This window comes from Eschrichtius robustus, chromosome 12 (assembly GCF_028021215.1).
Source record: "Eschrichtius robustus isolate mEscRob2 chromosome 12, mEscRob2.pri, whole genome shotgun sequence".
In the NCBI taxonomy this organism is placed as follows: Eukaryota; Metazoa; Chordata; class Mammalia; order Artiodactyla; family Eschrichtiidae; genus Eschrichtius; species Eschrichtius robustus.
This window is the reverse complement of record NC_090835.1, coordinates 84,207,304-84,229,213: the sequence shown is the minus strand read 5'-3', so window position 1 is coordinate 84,229,213 and position 21,910 is coordinate 84,207,304. Positions and strand designations below refer to the sequence as shown.

The 21,910-nt window shown below is 38.5% G+C and overlaps 1 protein-coding gene and 1 pseudogene across 1 annotated transcript; both read right to left on the bottom strand.

Moving 5' to 3' along the window:
- Positions 1-2,496: 2,496 nt before the first annotated feature.
- On the bottom strand, positions 2,497-7,553 carry LOC137774085 (sorting nexin-3 pseudogene; annotated as a pseudogene).
- Positions 7,554-14,589: 7,036 nt separating this feature from the next.
- On the bottom strand, positions 14,590-21,267 carry LOC137774084 (butyrophilin-like protein 1). The gene is made up of 9 exons (XM_068559204.1): positions 21,186-21,267; positions 19,857-20,207; positions 18,986-19,267; positions 18,640-18,840; positions 18,045-18,065; positions 17,928-17,954; positions 17,717-17,743; positions 15,827-15,853; positions 14,590-15,113 (listed from the first exon to the last, which is right to left on the bottom strand). Exons 1-9 carry the CDS (start codon positions 21,265-21,267, stop codon positions 14,590-14,592), a joined length of 1,542 nt encoding a protein of 513 aa, XP_068415305.1.
- Positions 21,268-21,910: the final 643 nt, after the last annotated feature.

The window sequence follows — 21,910 nt, the reverse complement described above, 5'->3', positions numbered from 1 at the left end:
AGTCATGCAACTCAGGTTTCTGGCTCCTGAGCTCTGAAGCTAGGTGCAGTATGGAACTAATCAGAAGCAGGAGGAGACTCTGGACTCTGGACCTTATAGGATTATAAAGCAATACTTTAGTTGCAGTTGTTCATTTGCTCATTTGAATAAATGCACAAATAATTGCTCATACACAGAAAATCAATTGATAAATGGGAGATTAGATTTCTTTTTTTTATATTTCTCTTCATGCACATCAACCTGAGCTAGAGTATCTATTGCTGAAAGAGGAAGAAATTTTATGTTCACTTGATAATTTATACAGACCAATAAAACTAAGCCAGGATTATTACAGAATAGGTTCCTCTTCTTTTTTTCTCAAAACTTTATCCACTGATACCAGTCTCCTTGCCTCAAGCGTTTTCTTCAGCTGCCCAAATTCAGTCCTAGACGCAAAGCTCCTCAGATTCTGTGACCTTCTGAACTCTTTCTGCTATGTTGGACCTAGACTCTGCCATGGGTTCTCCTTGCATCTCTAATCCTTACGTCGGTCCACTGGGCTCTTCAGTGGAGTCCCTGGGACTCCATCTCTGACCTCATCTCACACCCATTTGATCACCTGCTCTAACCAGACCAGTCTCCTTGCTGCTCCATGAATACTCCAAGCTGCTTTTGTTTTCTGCTTACTCTTTCCTCCGCCTGGAATACTCTTCCTCCAGATATTCCCACGGCTCTCTCAGGTCTTTATTCTCCTTTCCAGTGAGACCCTCCCTGGACAAACAGTCTAATGTTGCCACCCTCATGCAACCCTTATCTACCTTTGCTACTTTATCTTCTCCTCAGTATTTATCACCGTTTAATGCACTCCGTATTTAACTTATTTAATGTTTATTATCTCCCTTCACAAGAATGTAAACTCCTTAAAGGTGGGAATTTGTATCTACTTTCTTCCCTGCTCTATACCTATAGAACATGAATTAATCCAGTTTTTAAATTAATTATTTAATTTACAATATTACTATTTTTCTCGGTTTACTGCTCTAGTGAGAACCCCCAATAAACTGTACAATAGACGATCTGGTATTTTACATCCTTACTCTCTTTGTTTTCACATCTGGCTAACTCCATTGTCTTTTGAGACTTCTACTTGCATCAGGTAAGGACTTGAAGCTCCAGAATTCAAGTCCTTACTTTTCTTTCAGGTCAATCACAATCTTGTTTGGGGGACAGATTAGTATAAAGGGCACCAAAACACATAGTGATGTCACATAGTAATATCTCACAAAATATTTGTATTTTTAATAGAATTATATGTTTATCGTATCAGGTATAATCGTTTATTAGTATTGATATTTTCCCTAGTGTTCTTGTCACTACAGGCATACCTCAGAGATACTGTGGGTTCAATTCCAGACACCTCAATAAAGTGAATATTGCAATAAAGCTAGTCATACTAAATTTTTGGTTTCCCAGTGCATTAAAAGTTGCACTATACTGTAGCCTATTAAGTATGAAATAGGATTATATCTCAAAAAGTACATACCTTAATTTTAAAATATTTTATTGCTAAAATATGCTTACCATCATCTGAGCCTTCAGCAAATCTTAGTCTTTTTCAATAGTAACATCAAAGATCACTGATCACAGATCACCGTAACAAATATAGTTAAGTTTGAAATATTGCAAGAATTATCAAAATGTGTCACAGAGACACTAAATAAGCAAATGCTGTTGGGAAAACGGCGCTGATAGACTTACTGCATGCAGGATTGCCACAAACCTTTAATTGTAGAAAAAAGCATTGTCTGAGAAACACAATAAAGCAAAGCACAATAAAACCAGATATGCCAGTATTTTAACTTCAGTGAATTTTATTTTTGTGTATCAGAAATACATTTTTATTTTTATTTGAAAACAACCTAAATTTTTAGACAATGATTTTAGTATATAAATTTGATTTTGTTTTTATATAGAATATAAAGATTTTCCTCATTGATCGTCCATGTGAAGGGGATTACAGGCCTGAAGGGAGATACCTTCTGCACACAAGTGTGTATCTTACGTGTAGGGTACTGGAAACCAATGTGTAGTGCTTCCACACAAAAATTAGGTCGTGACACCACCTATTAAAAAGGGGATAAGAGAAAAATTCTATTAATCAGACTCAAGAAGCAAACATGACACAAAAACTGCAGGTAAGACCAAATGAGTAATTTTAGTTAGAACACTGCAGGTTATACTGGAGTAACAGGTTTGTGAAGCTACAGTGTGTACCACATTAAAACAGCAAGAAAGGGCTATTTATATAGAAAGGCTGGAATGAGGGATTTTTTCACTAAAGCAAATCAACTTCTTGTCAACTGCCAAAACAAAACAAAACTGAGCATTATGAGTTTAGTACACTGAAGGCATATTATACCAGTTTTTATGCAGCATACTAAAGTTAGAACTTCTTCACTGGTGCATATGAATCATTAATAGTCATGGAAAGTTATTTTTGCCCCTTCTTGCCAAATTTCAGTTATGTCTTATTTTTGATGGAGCATTACATGTATCTATAATTTCATCCTGTAAAAACATATGAAGACAACGTTCATTCTGTGCCAAAGGATGACCAGCGACCTTGTTCATAAACTGCTCCAGCCCTTGCTTCCTTTCTTCAATAAAACTGTCAACAAATATTCCATCATCTCTTCTAAAAGAAAGTTGACGCAAAAATGCTTTCCCAGGGACTGGGGGAACTACAACCTTGATCTCTCTTTCTAATTCACTTCGCAGCTACTCAAAGTCACTGTATCTTATTCTAACGGCAGATTCCTTCAGCTTGAAAATAGGCAGATTTGTCTTGACCCTGATTTCGTAGGTGGTGAACCGACCCCGGCCTACCCGCACTGTCTGCGGGTTGCTCACATCGATCTCGAGGAAGTTGCTGCGAGGCCCGCAGGCGTCGTTCAGGTTCTGCGGCTTGGTGATCAGCCGCCGGGTACCCGCCACGGTCTCCGCCGTTTCACGGCTGTAGCCGACGCCGCCGCGGGCTCCCTCCTCCCCTTCCGCGTTCTGCCAACCTCGCCGCGGGGACGCCGAGCTCGCGCGCAACTTTAGTGAATTTTACAGTGCATTTTTAAATACAGTCATTTGAAAATAATCGTTTTCAGTAAAGACTTTCTAATTAATGAAGGCTGAATAAAAAATGATTCATCTACTGTTGCTATTCTGTTTCTCTTTTCTGTTTTCCTGTGATCCATGCTTGCTTCCCTCTGTTTTCAAGGAAGTTAAAAATGAGTAGTTGTGATCATATTTAATGATCTTTTTTACCCTTTCACGGTGTCATGTTGAGTGGACCGTGTCTAATTAGAAGTTACAACCTCTCTTCTCTCCCTCTCTCACTGTATTTCTCTTGCTTTTTCCTGCTCTCTTCCTGGAATCCATGAATGCTACTTCATATTTACAAAATAAAACATATCAAGGTCATATAATGGATTTCTGGGGGAGAGGAGATTTTTCTTTAGAAATGTTCTTTTCTTTATATAATTCTGTTGGATATAAATAGTTGCCTGGTTGGATAAGAGGGTCCTTGAACAATGCATTTTCTTCCACCTCACCCTGTCTTGAGGGCTCAGCAGGAGCTGATAGACAAGGGGTAGGAGGCATGGAGATGGCAGCCTAGGCCTGTGCTTCTTAATCCTGGGTGCACAGTATAATCACTTGAGACTAATTTTTTTAAAAGTTTTATTGGAGTACAGTTGATTTACAATGTTTTTTAGTTTCTGCTGTACAGCAAAGTGAATCATATATCCACTCTTTTTTAGATTCTTTTCCCATACAGGTCATTATAGAGTATTGAGTAGAGTTCCCTGTGCTATACATTAGGTCCTTATTAGTTATTTTATGTACAGTAGTGTGTATATGTCAATCCCAATCTCCCAATGAAATTATTTTTAAATTACTGATTCATAGCCCTGTTCTTTTCCTCCCTTCCCCCTCCCCTCTCCCAAGAAATTTCTATCCGATTAGTCTATGATGGTACTTTTTACAAACACTTAGGGTAATTTTGAACAGGACAATCCTGTGCTCTATTTCACAAATTTTACATGTAAATGAATAATGCAAAGAATGGAAAGTGTTTTAAGTCTTTTGACAACAGTGGAAAAAGAAAGGGAATTTCTCCTCTTTTCCCTGAAGGTCTTACATAATCTGTTGATGGGGAGGAAAAATTTGACCAGAAAGAATGTCATCCGTGCTAATTTCCAAGAATGTTCACCCAGAGACTAAAGCATAACTTATCTAGGCTACCTGCCTCAATCTTTCTTAGCTTGAAGTGACTTACTGGAGAATTACCCTCTTCAAAAATTCTTACCTTTCTAGCTTTATGAAAGGAGGTTGTGTATTCTCCTTATTTTCCCAACTTTATAGAGAGATGAGAGGTAATCCTAAGAGAGGCAGTCCCTATTGTTTCCACTGTTGTTCTCCTTTTTTTTTTAAATTGAAGTACAGTTAATTTACAATATTATATTAGTTTCAGGTGTACAATATAGTGATTCAATATTTGTATAGATTATACTCCATTTAAAGTTATTACAAAACAATGACTATCATAGCAATCAGAGAAGAAAAAGAAATAAAAGGAATCCAAATTGGAAAAGAAGAGGCAAAACTGTCACTGTTTGCAGATGACAAGATATTATACATAGAGAATCCTAAAGATGCTACCAGAAAACTATTAGAGCTAATCAATGAATTTGGTAAAGTAGCAGGATACAAAATTAATGCACATAAATCTCTTGCATTCCTATACACTAATGATGAAAAATCTAAAAGAGAAATTAAGGAAACACTCCCATTTACCATTGCAACATAAAGAATAAAATACCTAGGAATAAACCTACCTAAGGAGAGAAAAGACCTGTATGCAGAAAACTATAAGACACTGATGAAAGAAAATAAGATGATACAAACAGATGGAGAGATATACTATGTTCTTGGATTGGAAGTATCAACACTGTGAAAATGACTATACTAGCCAAAGCAATGTACAGATTCAATGCAATCCCTATCAAAGTACCAATAACATTTTTAACAGAACTAGAACAAAACATTTCACAATTTGTATGGAAACACAAAAGACCCCGAATAGCCAAAGCAATCTTGAGAAAGAAAAAAGGAGCTGGAAGAATCAGACTCCCTGACTTCAGACTATACTACAAAGCTACAGTAATCAAGACAGTGTGGTCCTGGTACAAAAACAGAAATATAGATCAATGGAACAGGATAGAAAGCCCAGAGATAAACCCACGCACCTATGGTCACCTTATCTTTGATAAAGGAGGCAAGAATATACAATGGAGAAAAGACAACCTCTTCAATAAGTGGTGCTGGGAAAACTGGACAGCTACATGTAAAAGAATGAAATTAGAACACTCCCTAACACCATACACAAAAATAAACTCAAAATGAATTAAAGACCTAAATGTAAGACCAGACACTATAAAATTCTTAGAGGAAAACATAGGCAGAACACTCTATGACATAAATCACAGCAAGATCCTTTATGACCCACCTCCTAGAAAAATGGAAATAAAAACAAAAATAAACAAATGGGACCTAATGAAACTTCAAAGCTTTTGCACTGCAAAGGAAACCATAAACAAGATGAAAAGACAACCCTCAGAATGGGAGAAAATATTTGCAAATGAAGCAACTGACAAAGGATTAATCTCCAAGATTTACAAGCAGCTCAATAACAAAAAAACAAACAACCCAATCCAAAAATGGGCAGAAGACCTAAATAGACATTTCTCCAAAGAAGATATACAGATTGCCAACAAACACATGAAAGAATGCTCAACATCATTAATCATTAGAGAAATGCAAATCAAAACTACAATGAGATATCATCTCACACTGGTCAGAATGGCCATCATCAAAAAATCTAGAAACAATAAATGCTGGAGAGGGTGTGGAGAAAAGGGAACACTCTTGCACTGTTGGTGGGAATGTAAATTGATACAGTCACTATGGAGAACGGTATGGAGGTTCCTTAAAAAACTAAAAATAGAACTACCATAAGACCCAGCAATCCCACTACTGGGCATATACCCTGAGAAAACCATAATTCAAAAAGAGTCATGTACCAAAATATTCATTGCAGCTCTATTTACAATAGCCAGGACATGGAAGCAACCTAAGTGTCCATCGACAGATGAATGGATAAAGAAAGTGTGGCACATATATACAATGGAATATTACTCAGCCATAAAAAGAAACGAAATTGAGTTATTTGTAGTGAGGTGGATAGACCTAGAGTCTGTCATACAGAGTGAAGTAAGTCAGAAAGAGAAAAACAAATACCGTATGCTAACACATATATATGGAATCTAAGAAAAAAAAAAAAAAGGTCATGAAGAACCTAAGGGTAAGATGGGAATAAAGACACAGACCTACTAGAGAATGGACTTGAGGATATGGGGAGGGGGAAGGGTAAGCTGTGACAAAGTGAGAGAGTGGCATGGACATATATATACTACCAAACGTAAAATAGATAGCTAGTGGGAAGCATCCGCATAGCACAGGGAGATCAGCTCGGTGGTTTGTGACCACCTAGAGGGGTGGGATAGGGAGGGTGGGAGGGAGGGAGACGCAAGAGGGAAGAGATATGGGAACATATGTATACGTATAACTGATTCACTTTGTTATAAAGCAGAAACTAACACACGATTGTAAAGCAATTATACTCCAATAAAGATGTTAAAAAAATAAAAATAAAAAAATACTGAAAAATTCACAATTATGTAGAAATTAAGCAACACACTCTTAAACACCAATGAGTCAAAGAAGAAATAACAAAAGAAAATTTTGCAAATATCTTGAGACCAATGAAAACAAAAATGCAACACATCCAACATCTGAGATACAGTGAAAGCAGGGAAATTTATGGCTGTAAACTATTAAAAGAAGAAGTAACATACCAAATCACAATTAAACTTTACAATTTAAGGGGCTTAAAAAAAAGAACAGATTTATCCCACAGCTAGCAGAAGAAAGAAAATAATAAAGATTAGAGTGAAGACAAACAAAATAGTAGGAAAACAATAGTGAAAAGCAATGAAACAAAAAGTTGGTTCTTTAAAAAAAAAAGTTATTCACCATTTGATCTAAGATGGCCATTTTAACATTTTCAGTACTTATTCTGATTGCTGAATGTTAAGGACTTCCAATATTTGAAAACAGCTTTTACCTTCTCCACAATTTTCTCCATTCAAAGCTAAATGTCATTAGTCCCTTTAAATTTTCATCTTATTCCAAGTGTTCAGACCCTTCACAATTCTGTATATTATACCTTTGACATACTCCTTATTAAATTTTTTTCAAATTCAATTTCCCAGCACTAAGCAAAGAACTCTAGCTAAAAATATGACCATAGAAAAGTACATTGACATCTCTTGCTTGGAGATTACTTCTGCACTGAGAAGCTCAGAATATGTTCATCTCTGTTCTCAACTCAAGGGTAAATTATTTTGGGGGGGGGGGTGGTATTCCCTTTAGATCACAAGATGATTCTGACTTACCGTTTTCATGTGTCTTCTAATACATGAAATAACGTGTGATTGCTATCAGGATTTATATACATATGGCCAGACTGATATTGCATAAATTATTCCAAGTTGGATATCTAAAAAATCCACTCCAGATGTGTTTATGGTGGACTCACTGATCAAACAATGTTACTTCTTAGTTCCTTCCTTTCAAGGACACTCTAGATACACAGCCAAGCTTGGGCCTCCCCCAGAGTTCAGGCAACCCCCATCTCTCTCCAGAAAGGAGACATTGAATTGATACTGGGGAGAGCTTGGGTAAATTGATTTATGAATTTGTGTGGCTATGAAGGATCCTCTTGCCTTGGTGGGCAATGAGTGTGTTACTTCATGTGGACCAGAGTAAGTGAAGATAACATGTCTACTCTCAGAGGAAGCTTCAAGCAGTTCACAGTGATAATCATATTCATAGAGGCAGAAAAAGTGTATAAATCTTATGTGAAGGTAACTTGAATGCCACCCCATTAATGGCAAGAAATGAATTTTCTTATTCGGGTAAACCTTTCCGCATTTACCAGTTGTGCATGAACAGACATTGGTAACCTGTAAACTTTGTCAAATCGTTGTTTATCTTTCAAGACAGAAAAGGTTAATCATTTGTTCAAAGTTTCATTTTATATACTTTTTCACTACTTAATATGAATTGGAACTATAATCACTAGAGACTGGATTTCTACTCCACCCTTAGAACCTCCAAATAGTGCACATTAAAATGTTTTGATCATGCATATTAATATCCACTTATAATTCCATATCAATATATTATTTTAAAGGTTTGATTTCGTTATTTTGCAAGGTGCCCAGTATGAGTATTGGTTTTCAATTTTACAAGGTGATTTTTCCCTACTTTTGGAATATAAAAATGGATGGATTAAAGTGAGATTACTCAAGGAGTTTGAATTGTGAGTTTGGAGTAGAGAGAAGATTCAGAATATGCAGGAAGCATATTACCAGAAGCATCACAGATATGAAGAGGAGAAATATGGGAAGAGTGATAGTATCCACAAATTAAAGTGTACTGAAAGAAGTGAGGTAGAAGAAAGAGGTGGAAGAAAAATCAGTATATAATGAGAGATAGATTGGTGAGGTAAGCACTATTTAAAGATGGCTAATTAGGGAATGAGAAGACAGGTTGACCAGACCTCAAAGTAACAGCTCTAACCCCTAGGCTTTGTACCCTGCGGTCTGCTCTATCTTTGTGGCCCAAATACTTTTACAGAGACTCTAGATACATAGATTCATACATACATATACATACAAAAACAAGCAATAACAGTAACAAAAAATCAAACTTAACTTCTCAACTCTCAGAGTTTGTAAACAGTTTTCTAAACCAACTCATTGTCTGAGTCAGAAGGGCGTTTGTTTCATGTCTGTCACTCTTGGTCCACAGGAAATTCCTGGCTTTATTCTGATCTGGGTTGCCAGAGTTTGAAATGCCTTTGTGCTTCCTATACCAGTACAGAAGAGAGGGACTGTACCACCCAGGGCGGTATCCTTGGGGCAGAGAGCTTCAGTGACGTGAACCACGTTTCTTGCTCCTGAGCTCTGTAGCCAGGTAGAGTATGGAGTATCTCAGAAGCAGGGAAGGAGACTCTGGAGTTTTGTCCTTGTAGGGTGATAAAACAATATTTTAGTTGCTGGTATCCATTTGCTCACTTGAATGCACACACAAATTATCACATATACACACCAAGTTCAGTTGATAAGTGGCTTTTTTTTTCCCCCTTCATGCAGATAAAGCCCAATGAGACTGTCTAGTGCTGGAAAAGGAAGAAATTTTATGTTCACTTGACAATCTATGAGAACCAATAAAACTTAAGCCAGGGTTGTTACAGAGTAGGCAGTGATTCTGGGTTCCTTTCCTTTTTCCCCAAACTTTATCTGTTGATTCCAGTCCTTGCTCCAGGATTATACTTCTGCAGTCCAAATTTAGGACTAACCTCTATCCTTCTCAAATTCTGCCTGTCAATGTAAACCTAGACTCTGCTTTGTATATTTCTAATCCTTACATGGGTCCACATTAATTTTATGGTGGAAAAATGTGCCATGTGTGGCTGTACCACATTTTGTGTATGCATTGATAGACATGTGGGTTCTTTCCACTTTTTTGGCCATTGAGAAAAATGCTGCTATGAACATTTTTGTACACATTTTTTGTGAATGTATACTTTAATTTCTCTTGGGTATATAACTTGGAGTGGAATTACAGAGTGATGGTAGTTCTATGTATAACTTTTTGAGAAACTTCCAAACTGTTTTCCACAGTGATTGTGCCATTTTACATGCAACAGGCAATGTATAAAATTTTTAAAAAAATTCTATTGGGGTATAGTTGACTTATAATGTTGTGTTAGTTTCAGGTGTACAGTGAAGTGAATCTGTTATATGTATACATATATCCACTCTTTTTTAGATTCTTTTCCTATATAAACCATTACAGAGTACTGAGTAGAGTTCCCTGTGCTATACAGTAGGTCCTTATTAGTTATCTATTTTATATATAAAAGTGTGTATATGTCAATCCCAATCTCCCAATTTATCCCTCCCCTCCTTACCCCCTGTTAACCGTAAGTTTATTTTCTATATCTGTAACTCTATTTCTGTTTTGTAGATAAGTTCATTTTTACCCTTTTTTTAGATTCCACATATAAGCGATATCATATGATATTTGTCTTTGTCTGACTTAACTTCACTCAGTATGACAATCTCTAGGTCCATCCATGTTGCTGCAAATGGCATTATTTCATTCCTTTTTTATGGCTGAGTAATATTCCATTGTATATATGTACCATATCTTCTTTATCCATTCCTCTGTTGATGGACATTTAGGTTGCTTCCATATCCTGGCTATTGTAAATAGTGCTGCAGTTAACATTGGGGTGCATGTATCTTTTCAAATTATGGCTTTTTCCAGATACATGCCCAGGAGGATCATACAGTAGCTCTATTTTAGTTTTTTAAGGAACCTCCATGCTGTTCTCCATAGTGGCTGTACCAGTTTACATTCCCACCAACAGTGCAGAAGGGCTCCCTTTTCCTCACACCCTCTCCAGAATTTGTTTGTAGAATTTTTGATGATGGCCAATCTGACCAATGTGAGGTGATACATCATTGTAGTTTTGATTTGCATAGCTGTATGAGATTTCTAATTTCTCCGCATCCTTTCCAATACTTGTTATTTTCATTTTTGGGGGGGGGGGTGTAGGGAGGGCATAGGATAGACATTCTAGAGGGTATGTGTGATATTACATTGTGGTTTACATTTCCCAAATGACTAATTGTGTTGTACATTTTTTCACGTGCTTATTGATCATTTGCACATCTTCTTCAGATGAATGTCTATTCAAATCATTTGTTCATTTAAAAAACTGAATTGCTTTTCTTTTTATTGTTTAGCATTAAGAATCTTTATATATTCTTCATACTAAACTCTGATAAATAATTTGTAAATATTTTTTCCCTTTCTATGAATTGCCTCTTCACTTTTTTGATAGTGTCTTTTTCAAAAATTTATTTATTTTATTTATTTTTGTCTGTGCTGGGTCTTCGTTGCTGCACACAGGCTTTCTCTAGCTGCAGCCAGCGGGGGCTACTCTTCGTTGTGGTGTGCAGGCTTCTCATTGTGGTGGCTTATCTTGTTGCAGAGCACGGGATCTAGGCGCATGGGCTTCAGTAGTTGTAGCACGTGGGCTCAGTAGTTGTGGCGCACAGGCTTAATTGCTCCTCAGCATGTGGGATCTTCTTGGACCAGGGCTTGAACCCGTGTCCCCGGTGTTGGCAGGTGGATTCTTAACTACTGTGCCACCAGGGAAACCCCTGATAGTGTCTTTTCAGACACAAAGCTTTTAATAAAGTCAAATTTATTTATTTTTCCTCTGTTTGGTTGTGCTCTTGGTATAATATCTAAGAAGCCAGTGTCTAAGTCAAGATTTATACATATGCTTACATTTAGATCTTTAATCCATTTTGAGCTGATGTTCTATATATGATGTGAGATAGAGGGCAACTTCATTCTTTTGCCTGTGGATGTTTATTGTTTCTTCACCATTTATTGAAAAGGGTATTCTTTTCCTATCAAATGGATGAAGTGATTTTTTTGATGCTTGTCAAAAATCAATTGACCATAAAAGTGTGAGCTTATTCTGGATTCTCAATAAATTCCATTGACTTATATGTTTATCCTTATGCCAGAACCACACTGTATTGATCACTGCAGTTTTGTAGTAAGTTTTGAAATTGAGAGATGTGAGTTTTCCAACTTTATTCTTCATCAAACCATCTTGAGATGGTTTTGGCTTTTCTGGGTCCCTTGAATTTTCATCTGAACTTTACAATCAGATTGTCTATTTCTTCAAAAAATGTGTTTGGCATTTTGACAAAGATTGCATTGAATCTGTAGGTCACTTTGGATAGTATTGTCATCTTAAAAATATTTTTTCCAATCCATGTACACAGAATATCTTTCCATTTATCTATGTCTTTGTTAATTTCTTCCAACAATATTTTGTAATTTTCAATTTGTAATCTTGCACTTCCTTGATTATATTTATTCCTAAGTATTTTATTATTTTGATGCTGCTATAAATAAAACTTTTTCTTAATTTTATCTTTGGATTGTTCATTGCTAGTGCATAGAAATGCAACTGAATTTTGTGTGTTGATCTTAAACTTTGCAACTTTGCTGAATTTCTTTATTGCCTCTAATAGTGTGTGTGAGTGGGGGTGTCTGTGTGTGTACTGTATGTATTTTCTGTATAAGAGGCTTTTGAGTCTATAAATGATGTAGACTTCAGGAAGTTTTTTCATGTGCCAGGAGCTGCTCTGTAGTCCTTCCAGGTGCATAAGGCACAGGTAATATCTGTCACTGTAAAAGGATACTTCTGAATATATTCAGCTTAACAAGATGCATGTTCAACTTCAACTTAAGGAATTTAAAGAATTCTTATATTTAATAAATACATTATCTAGACTCTGCAGTTTTTATGAGGTCTCAGTTGATGACCATAGATATTTTCCATATATTTTAAAATGTAACAATGTTTCAACGTGTGGTTGTGAGATTGTAAAACTTTAATTCTTGTTCACCTTAATGGGATGGCTTCCTAGCCTCTAGAACTGTGAGAAATAAATTTACACGGTTTACAAGCCACTGAGTCTATGGTGTTTTTTGTTATAGCAGTCTGAACAGACTAAGAGTGATTTCTTTTTTTTTTTTTTTTTTTGCTGTGTGGCTTGTGGGATCTTATTCCCCCAACCAGGAGTCGAACCCGGGCACCCTGCAGTGAGAGCACGGAGTCCTAACCACTGGACCACCAGGGAATTCCCCTAAGAGTGATATTTGGATCTTGAGTTTATAATGATTAAATTTAGAATATATTTTAGACTCTCATTTTCTCAAATCTTTTTTCTGTCCACACACCTCTCTCTTCAAGGTCTCTAATTACTTTTGTTTTAGGACCTTTAAAGTTTTCCATCAAATCACTGATACTCTTCATTTTTTAAATTATTTTTTCTGTACATTTCATTTTAGATAGTTTGAATTTCTGTCTTCAAGTTCACTAACCATTTATTTCTGCAATGACTAATCTACCGTTAATCATATCCAGTGAAATTTTCATCTCACACATTGTACTTTTCATGTCTAGAAGTTTAATTTGGGTCTTTCTTTTAAATGTATATCTCTAGTGAATTGTTTGAACATATTTTAAACTATTTGGAATATCGTTATAATGTCTGTTTTAACATCCATGTCTATAAATTTGAATACCTGTACCAGTTCCATGTCAATTTTAACTTATTGATTTTCTGTTCATTATATGTTGTATTTTCTTGCTTCTTTCCTTGCCTGGTAATTTTTGATTGAATGTCAGTGTGAATTTTTTATCCTGTTGAGCTTTGCTCTGGAATGAATTTACGATACTTGTAAACGATTTGGTCCATTTGAATCTTGCTTTTAAATTTGTTCATCAATATTGGATCAATATTTAGTCTAGTGCTAATTATTCCCCGTTACTAGGGAAAGACTTTTGTGGGTACCCTATACAGTGTCCACTGCATTTACAAGGTTTTCTAGTCTGGGTGGTAGGATCACACTCTCTTCTCACCCTTGTTTAAGTATTAGTTACTGTTTCCTCTAATCATTTCATTTTAACCTAATAGATAGTTTTGATTGGAGGGAGAAGAAGGGCCTTTCCTTACCTTTGCTGGTGGACATACTTAGAATTCCCCAGAATACAAAGTAGTCATTCTCCTTATTAACATCTTAAGCAAAGCAATAACATTTCTCTCTCATCATTCAATAGGATAAATACCTCAACGTGCTCTCAGTTGTTTCTAGTTTTCCCAGACCTCCAACATGTTCACATCATCACATTTGTTAGAATTGGATTGTGATTGATATTTATTTTTTTCTCTCTCAAATTATCCTTGCATTTAAGATATAGTTTAGCTTGTTATCAAATTGCAGTTTAACTTTTCTCCTTCAACATTTGAAAATAGAACTCTTTTGTCATTTTTATTCAGTGTTGCTGTTGAGAAATGTGAGGAAGTGTATCTAATTTTTATTCCTTGAGCAGTGCTACTAAAGTGTGATCCTCAGACCAGTGCATATTTATAAAGCGTTTCTTACTAGTTCTTTATGAAACAAATACAGAAATATAGTATTACAAAACTTTAGAGCAAATTGACAGAAAATATTAGTTATATTTTATCTAATAATGATATTACCACTTGTATGTCTGTTTTTAACTCACTTCATTATTTCCAGTAATTTATTCAGAAAAGTATGTCTGTGATATATAATATATAATGCAAGAAACATTTACAACAATAACCAAAAGAAAGAAAAAGATTCTTCTCTGCAGATTGTTTGAGAAACACTGCTTGATGTGGTTAGAAACTTTGGTCATGCAGATTCATGGAGCCTTAAGCCAAGAGGCCTCGTAATCAGTGGTCCTAGGGTTTACAGAGAATGGGTTACTATCTCCATGGTTTATAGGTTCTTCTTCTAAGTCACTTAATATTGTACAGATGGGGAGAGCTCCACGGACTTAAGTTTGAAGTAAGGATAGAGTGACCCAGAGAATTTGGCCTGAGTGAAAGAGAAGATGTGGGTTCCATCAGTCATGTTATAGAAAGAAATGTCACTATCCTCATAATCCAAGAAAATCACAATCTTTCGTGGACACTTTTCTATCAGGAGAGGCTCTTCCAGGAAAATGTTTTGGGGAGAACAGGTGAGAGCCCTGTATTCACGTCCCTTCTTCTCTAAGACGCTGAACTTCCTCTGTGGTAGATGGCTGAGTAACCCACTGCTCTCCGTGGGCTTCTCATAAATGCCTAGAGTCCATTCATCAGTGTCCTCAATGTCCACCTCCCAGTAATGTCTCCCTGAAGTGAATTCTTTCTGATCAAGTTTGATAAGGTTGCAGTCTCCTTGCTTATTACATAATAATACCCGTGTTTCCTCTCTGACGTCCTCTTCTCTCTCTGGGTCAGAATTGTTCTGATGAAAGCTTTCATGGTTTAGAGTCACAAGAGCTGGAAGAAAAAAAAAGGAAAGGAAAAGGCCAACATTGTATATTTCAGAAAACTGTTTTCCCTGTAACTGTTTTGTTACAGGGGAAACCTTAACAAAACAGAGCAAATGGGTAAGGAGTACGGATAGAATGCATCTCCTCTGAACGTGTGTGTTGGGGGAGGTGGTGCTGGGAGGCAGCTGATGTGCTCCCATCTTGAGTTCTAGGCTACTTATCTTATCCTATCTATGCAGTTATATAGGTCAGTGTCTTGGCAGAGTGCCAGAGTGAGCAGGGGACTTGAAGTGTTTATTGGAGAATGGTGTTCTTTCCATGTTCTCTGCAAATTAGACCTATGTTCCTCAATTAGTAACAGGCTCCAAGTGAGCTGACCTCTCTACAAAGAACAGCTGAGTTGCTATTTTGAGCACTTCTTACTTAGTTTGGGGTCTCCTCAGCTGAGGGGCTATCTTAATTTCTGTTTTAGAACCAAGTGGACCCCATAGACGAGGAAGCTGTGCCAATATTTGAAAGTGGAATCACGACCAGAGTAGCTAAGCCTAGCAGCAATTTTCAGTTCAGGCTAATATTTAATGATTTTCATGTTCTTGCCTCTCTTTACCAGAACAATAGTGCCTCTGTCTTTTCAGCGAGGAGATGATGTTTGGAAAGAAAAGCGGGGTCTCAGAGGGCAGGTTGGAAGGGAGCCCAAAAGATAAATAAAGAACAACTTACCAGGTTGGAAATGTTCTTTCCTCCAGTCTGAAAAAGAGCAATACAAGTTGAAACTGGGACGGAAGCATACCCAGGGAATGAAAAGGAGGCAAGATGCTTCCTTCCCTGACTCATCACCTTCTCCTGTCAACATTCTCTTCCTCCTCTAAACCCCTCAAACTCTGGTAGTATCCAGAAACTACAGGACAAATAGTATGCTTTCTGCGCTCTGTCTCAAACTAGAAACTATCACATATTTCAGCCCGAAGCTGGGGTGTATTCTCCAGTCTCAGCCAGGTTTGGAGACCCCTGGAGCAGGGTCTAATGCTCTACATGCCCCTCTACTATGCTCTCAAGACCTTTATGGACCTCCTCACTGACAATGAGAGCTATAAAGTGTATTTTTAAATTAAATTAAATTTTATTTTATTTTATTCTATTCCATTTTATTTATAGTTTTTCTAGCCTGTGATCTCCTCAGAGTAGAGTTTAAGCTTATGACTAAGGCATTTAAATGGGCCCTTATTACTTTGACCCAGATTGTAATCAGATTACTTATATTTTTCTCCAGAGACAGATTCCTCATGAGAAATAGAATTGCATCTGCTTCTGCCTGTGGCCACTTCTCTTATGACAGGACTTGTGATTTTATTTAAACATTGGGTATTCTCATAAAGTCTTGGGACAATAGGCAGATAAGGACATATCCATAATTCTTGATTGAAGCAGCACTGTGGTCTCTCACTAAACTGCCCTCCTGTCAGAAATGTAGCACTCAGATGCATAGAATCTATGAATATATGAGTCAAGGAGGACATCTGAGATCACGTATTCCAGTCTTTTTGTCTTAGAGATAAGGACACTGAGCTCAAAAAAAGAGAAGATAACCTGACTTCTCAGCTGTAATTGGTAGAGTTGGAACTGAAAGTCAAAAGTCATTCTTAGTACTTTGCTCACTCCTTTAGAAACACGGGAACATTTTTCAGTATCTCATGAAAGAAAACTCAACAGAAACTGCTTAATCAACCTTAATCCTTGGGAGGACCTCCTCTTATCAAAGCACTTATCAGGCTGTGTGTAGTTGCCTGGTTCCTGGCTTACTTCTCCCAATGGACTTTAAGTTTCACAGGGTCAGACTATAATAGTTTGTACCACCAACATCTAGCACAAGGTCTGGCATATAAAAATTGCACAGATACATATTCAAGAAATGACCTGGTGTGCTTTTGAGGTCCAACTCTATATTACACACACACACACACACACACACACACACAAGTTATAAACTCACAGAATACATGGACAAATTTTAGAAAGTATAAATATAGCCAATTCCCCCACCACCAGATAAACATATTTTTGCAAATGATATTCAAATATTTTTAAAAGTTGTTTTTCAACTTTTTCACACATAAACCTTCTCCCTATATATTGAATTTTACTTTTTTTATTTCAAATAGGTAAAATAAGTGAAATCATAGTTAATATATATTTTTCCAAATATAAAATATAATACATTTTCTGCTCTTTTAAACTTTATTTGTAGAATAGAAATGCTGATATAATATATTCTTTATTGTTCCCAAATCACTCTTTATTCATCAAAATCACTCTGTGTTCTGTCCCTTCCTTCTTCATAGTGGATGAGCTAACAATTCTTGCTGAGTCCTACCCTAGCCTTGTGGTGGAACTGACCGGGCAGCAGTTACTTCTCCTTCATCATTAGCTCTGGAAGACAACTGATTATTTGAGCCTCCAAATACAAAATACTACAGAGTGATACCAAATAAATTTTCACAACGTTCAAGTGTGTGTGTGTGTGTGTGTGTGTGTGTGTGTGTTTATGACTCTGCTTATTATGCTCAGAATACCAGAGGCACTTGGCAAGACTAGGTCCATAGAGTTACGTACCAGGATATAGCAAGGCCTTCTTCCAATCTAAAACAGAATGAATAGAGGTAAGACAAGATGAGACATTAATCTGGGGCCTTGAATTTTTCTTCCTTCCCCTTATTTCTCTTCCACTAATCATCATTCAATCCTTTAGTCTTTTCCTCTAAGGATAGGGAGCTGAGAACTTGTTGGTCATCAGGACATCAATTGACATGACAGAGTCTCTTACCTTCATTGTATAATGCCTTTCGCCTTTCTGAAAGAAACAACATTCAATGAGAGACCCAGAACAGGTGTGAAAAGGGGAACAACTTCTACACAGGGCATGAGAAGAAGCAAGACTCACCAAGCTCTGCCTTGAGGTTCACTGGAAGAGGAGGAGATATAAAATCCATCAAATTGGGTTTTAGCTGCTCCTAAGTTCGGTGACTAGCTAAATGATTTCAATTTGACCTTCTCTTAAGGGTCCCATAGTTAAGTAGGTGAGGAAGATTAGCAAACATATTAGTCAAATGTAAAAGGACAGGCGCTAAGAAAAGTTACGTGGGAAGTATCATGGGGTCACACAGGAAGGAGAGCCCATGCTTCATAGGAGTTTAAGATTTCTTAGGTGTTTCTAAAGCCTATTCTTGAAGGACAAAAAGGAAGAGAAGATAAGGGAAGACATTTCCACAAAGAGAAACAGGTTGAGGCACAGTGGTGTGAAAAGGTATGGTGTGGGTTGAGCTGCAATTTGGAGGCTTCGTGACCACTTCCCACAGACCTCCTAACTTCCCAAATGATTTTCTCCTTTCCATAGGACTCCCAGCTCTGTGGAATTCTTGGTACCCTGCGTTTCCCTTGGGGTTCTTCAGCAATCTTTTATTTCCCCATCCACCCTACACAACCTGTATCTGCAGCTTTTCCATGAACCTCTGATTTGACCTGCTGCCCTGATTTACTTTTGACTCTAAGTGCCACTTCCTTTTCTCTCTTCATCTTCTCTGTTTCATGTGATTCTTCCTGCTTTTTCTTTACTTCTCTCTCTTTGGCTTTATGTTCTCTCCAGCCAGTGTAGCTGATCCCGACGAGGAGAAGCACCAGCAAAGGCAGTGTCCCAGCCAGGGCTGTCTTCCACGGAGACGTCCTGGGGAAGAAGGGCTCTGACACAGGCATGTGGAGACACAGTGAGAGACTGACCTGGAGGAAGCCCTGCCCTCTCTCCAAGGCTCCCTTCAGCCTTCCTTCACTCACTCCTCCTTGCCCTTAACGCACCCAACTCTGCCTTGGAGTTTGTACCTTACTGACCTGGGAGGAAGATGGCTGACACTTTCTCCTGGCCAGAGAAGGGGTTCTGGATGGAGCAGGTCACATTGTCCAGAGAGCTGTCCGTGACCACAAGCGATGCCTCCACATGGAACAGCCCATCTCCATCTTGGGTCTGAGACTCAGAGACAGATGGTAGCTTCACTCCCACCATGTCTCTCCACTGCACCCTGGGTTTTGGGAACCAGCCACCTGAGGAGCACAGAACTCGGATCCCGCGATCCTCAGGCCCCATCATGTACACGTGAGGGGCAGAGCCCAAGCCTGAGGAGAGAAGACATGTGCCTGAGGGCTGTGGTCCTTGGGGCTCAGGAGTCCCTGAGGCTGAAGGTCTAACTGCCTTTCACTAGGCTGGTGAGCAAACTGAAGCTCAGAATTCAAAACTGCTCACAGCCAAAGTTAGGCTTACCTGTGATTCAGTGTTTAAATCAACTTAATGCTTTTGCACTTTACTTGGACTGAGAGAGCTTTGGGGTCATTCCAAGAAGAAAAAAGAACAGGGACAATGAAAGTTAGAAAAAAGCAGTTTAATTCTACAAGTTGTCTCTCTCTCCTGATTGGGTCAAAAGTATTTGAAGGCCTCAGTACCTATCTGAATTAATACTAGTTAATTAATTTTTGTGATCCTTTGGATACCAAAATATCTTCAGAAGGATTGCCTCCTTTACTGTTTAAAAGCAGAGTATGTAGTCTTATCCTCACTGCACAGTTTAGGAAATTGAGATTCTGCAAGGCAAAATATTATATCAACATATGGAAGATCACGAGAAATGCCAAGTTAGGAATCCATATGTTCTCACCCTTCCCTTTGCTCTACACCATGACACATACATTGTGTGCTAAGTTAACTTACCTATCACACGCAGCTCCACAATGGCTTCTTGGGAGATGTGACCATCCTTAAAATGACACCGATATTGGCCATCATCAGAGGCACGGATGTGTTGGATCAGCAGGGCCACAGCGCCTTTGCCAATGGAGTCGCCCACCAACTCTGTCCTGCCCCGGTACTCCAGCATTTGCTCCCCTCCTTGTTCCTGTCCGTTCTGGTACACAAGCACCGTGGAGGAGAGCTGGGCTCGGTACCACCGGATCTGCATGTGGGCTGCGCTCTGCTCAGGAGACAGCTGGCAGGGCAGACTGGCATCTGCCCCTAGCAGGACCATGATGGGCTGAGCTGGTCCCTTCACGGAAAACCCAGACACTGCATGAACATTAGAGACAAATTGGGGGAATGAATGGGGGTGGGGGGCAGGATGAGATGGTAGACCCACCTGCATTCTTTATGTAGGGACCCAAAAGTATTTCTCTCTTATTTGTGTTATTTTTTGACCTCCAATTAAAGAGACAATAGCAGAAAATGTCATTATTGTGACTTCATAGCTGGTTCTCTTCAAACCTGGAGTCTGAAAACTTCATCTTGAGGGGGCCCTTTTATTTTATGAAGAAAGGACTTATGTCCCAGAAAGAATAAATGGGTTGTCCAAGGTCATAACCAGATAGAGCTCAGGGATCCTGAGTCCAAATTCTTTGTGCTCAGACTTGGGTTTTCTTGGCAGTGAAAACATTACAAAGTATGCTTTAACAAACAGTTAGGGCTTCCCTGGTGGCGCAGTGGTTGAGAATCTGCCTGCCAATGCAGGGGACACGGGTTCGAGCCCTGGTCTGGGAAGATCCCAAATGCCGCGGAGCAACTGGGCCCGTGAGCCACAATTACTGAGCCTGCGCTGCGCAACAAGAGAGGCCGCGACAGTGAGAGGTCCGCGCACCGCGATGAAGAGTGGCCCCCACTCGCCACAACTAGAGAAAGCCCACGCACGGAAACGAAGACCCAACACAGCCAAAAGTAAATAAGTAAATAAAATTAAAAACAAACAAAAAACAAACAGTTACATCAAATTTAAACAGGCTAAAATCAGTCATACTCAATAAAGACTTAGATAAACATTATAGCTATGAGTTTAATGAGGTCTGCTCAAAGGAGTAAGGTGTGTTGATGTGAAGGAGATCACTCCCACCCTTCGCCCGACCCTTCAAGCCTTCTGTTAGCAGCAGGCACAGCCACAGTTTCCCCAGAAATAACTGCTTTGAGAAGATGCAGAGTTGGGACTGATGGACCATTATATGAGAAGAGCCACTGAAAACACACCTACAGATAAAAAGCATGAGGGAGAACACTGACCTGGGGAGCACCACGTGGACACCTGGAGAAGGAGAAGAGTGGGGAGAAAGCCAGCAGGAAGGAAGCTGGGAAAACCCGCCATCTTCTTCAGAGCAGAAATTGCAGCAGGTGGAAGCACAAGATGTTCACTCTGACAATGAGGTGCTCTGTTGGAGAAGGTGCTGAGAAGCTAGCCGAGTGAAAGTGCTTAGAAAACAAAAATCCCGTGTTCAAAGACATACTTTTATACACAGGTTTTTGGCTATTTTCCCTCACAGACCTTGAGACAAACACCACCAACGCCCACCCCTTCCCAATGGGTTTTTTGTTTTTCTTCCCTCCCTCTTTTTTTTTTTTTTTCTGAAAACCGTTTCCCCAGCAGGTGTAGAAAACTGTAAACTGTTCTGTTGTGTCCTGTGGGCTCACTTGCTTATCTACAGATTCACCTTCTCACCGGGGCTCTCTTGAAACTGAAAACCCTGAGTTCAATGTTGAGAGATGAAGTCAGACACAAAATTTGTCCACTCCACTCAGCCAAACTATTTTCCCCCTTCATTCATTCATTCATACATTTATTTATTTATTTTGACTGCAAATACTCTTGTGGCTTAACTCCTGAAAGGGGAGGGAGTTTTGTCACCACATGACCCAGAGCTCAAGCCCTTCTTTTTTCAGGACCCACATGTCCCACAGACACACCTGCACATCACCATATGTTTCTCTCTCACCATCCAGATTGAGCCAAG

Bases quoted from the DNA above. Each gene is read 5' to 3' on its own strand.
- LOC137774084 (XM_068559204.1), bottom strand. From the start codon at position 21,267: ATGGCGGGTTTTCCCAGCTTCCTTCCTGCTGGCTTTCTCCCCACTCTT. The intron at 18,841-18,985 runs GTCAGTAAGGTA...TGCCTGTGTCAG, and splicing joins GTCAGCCATCTTCCTCCCAG to AGCCCTTCTTCCCCAGGACG. The intron at 15,114-15,826 runs GTAAGTTGTTCT...TTTTTCTTCCAG, and splicing joins GAAAGAACATTTCCAACCTG to CTCTTGTGACTCTAAACCAT.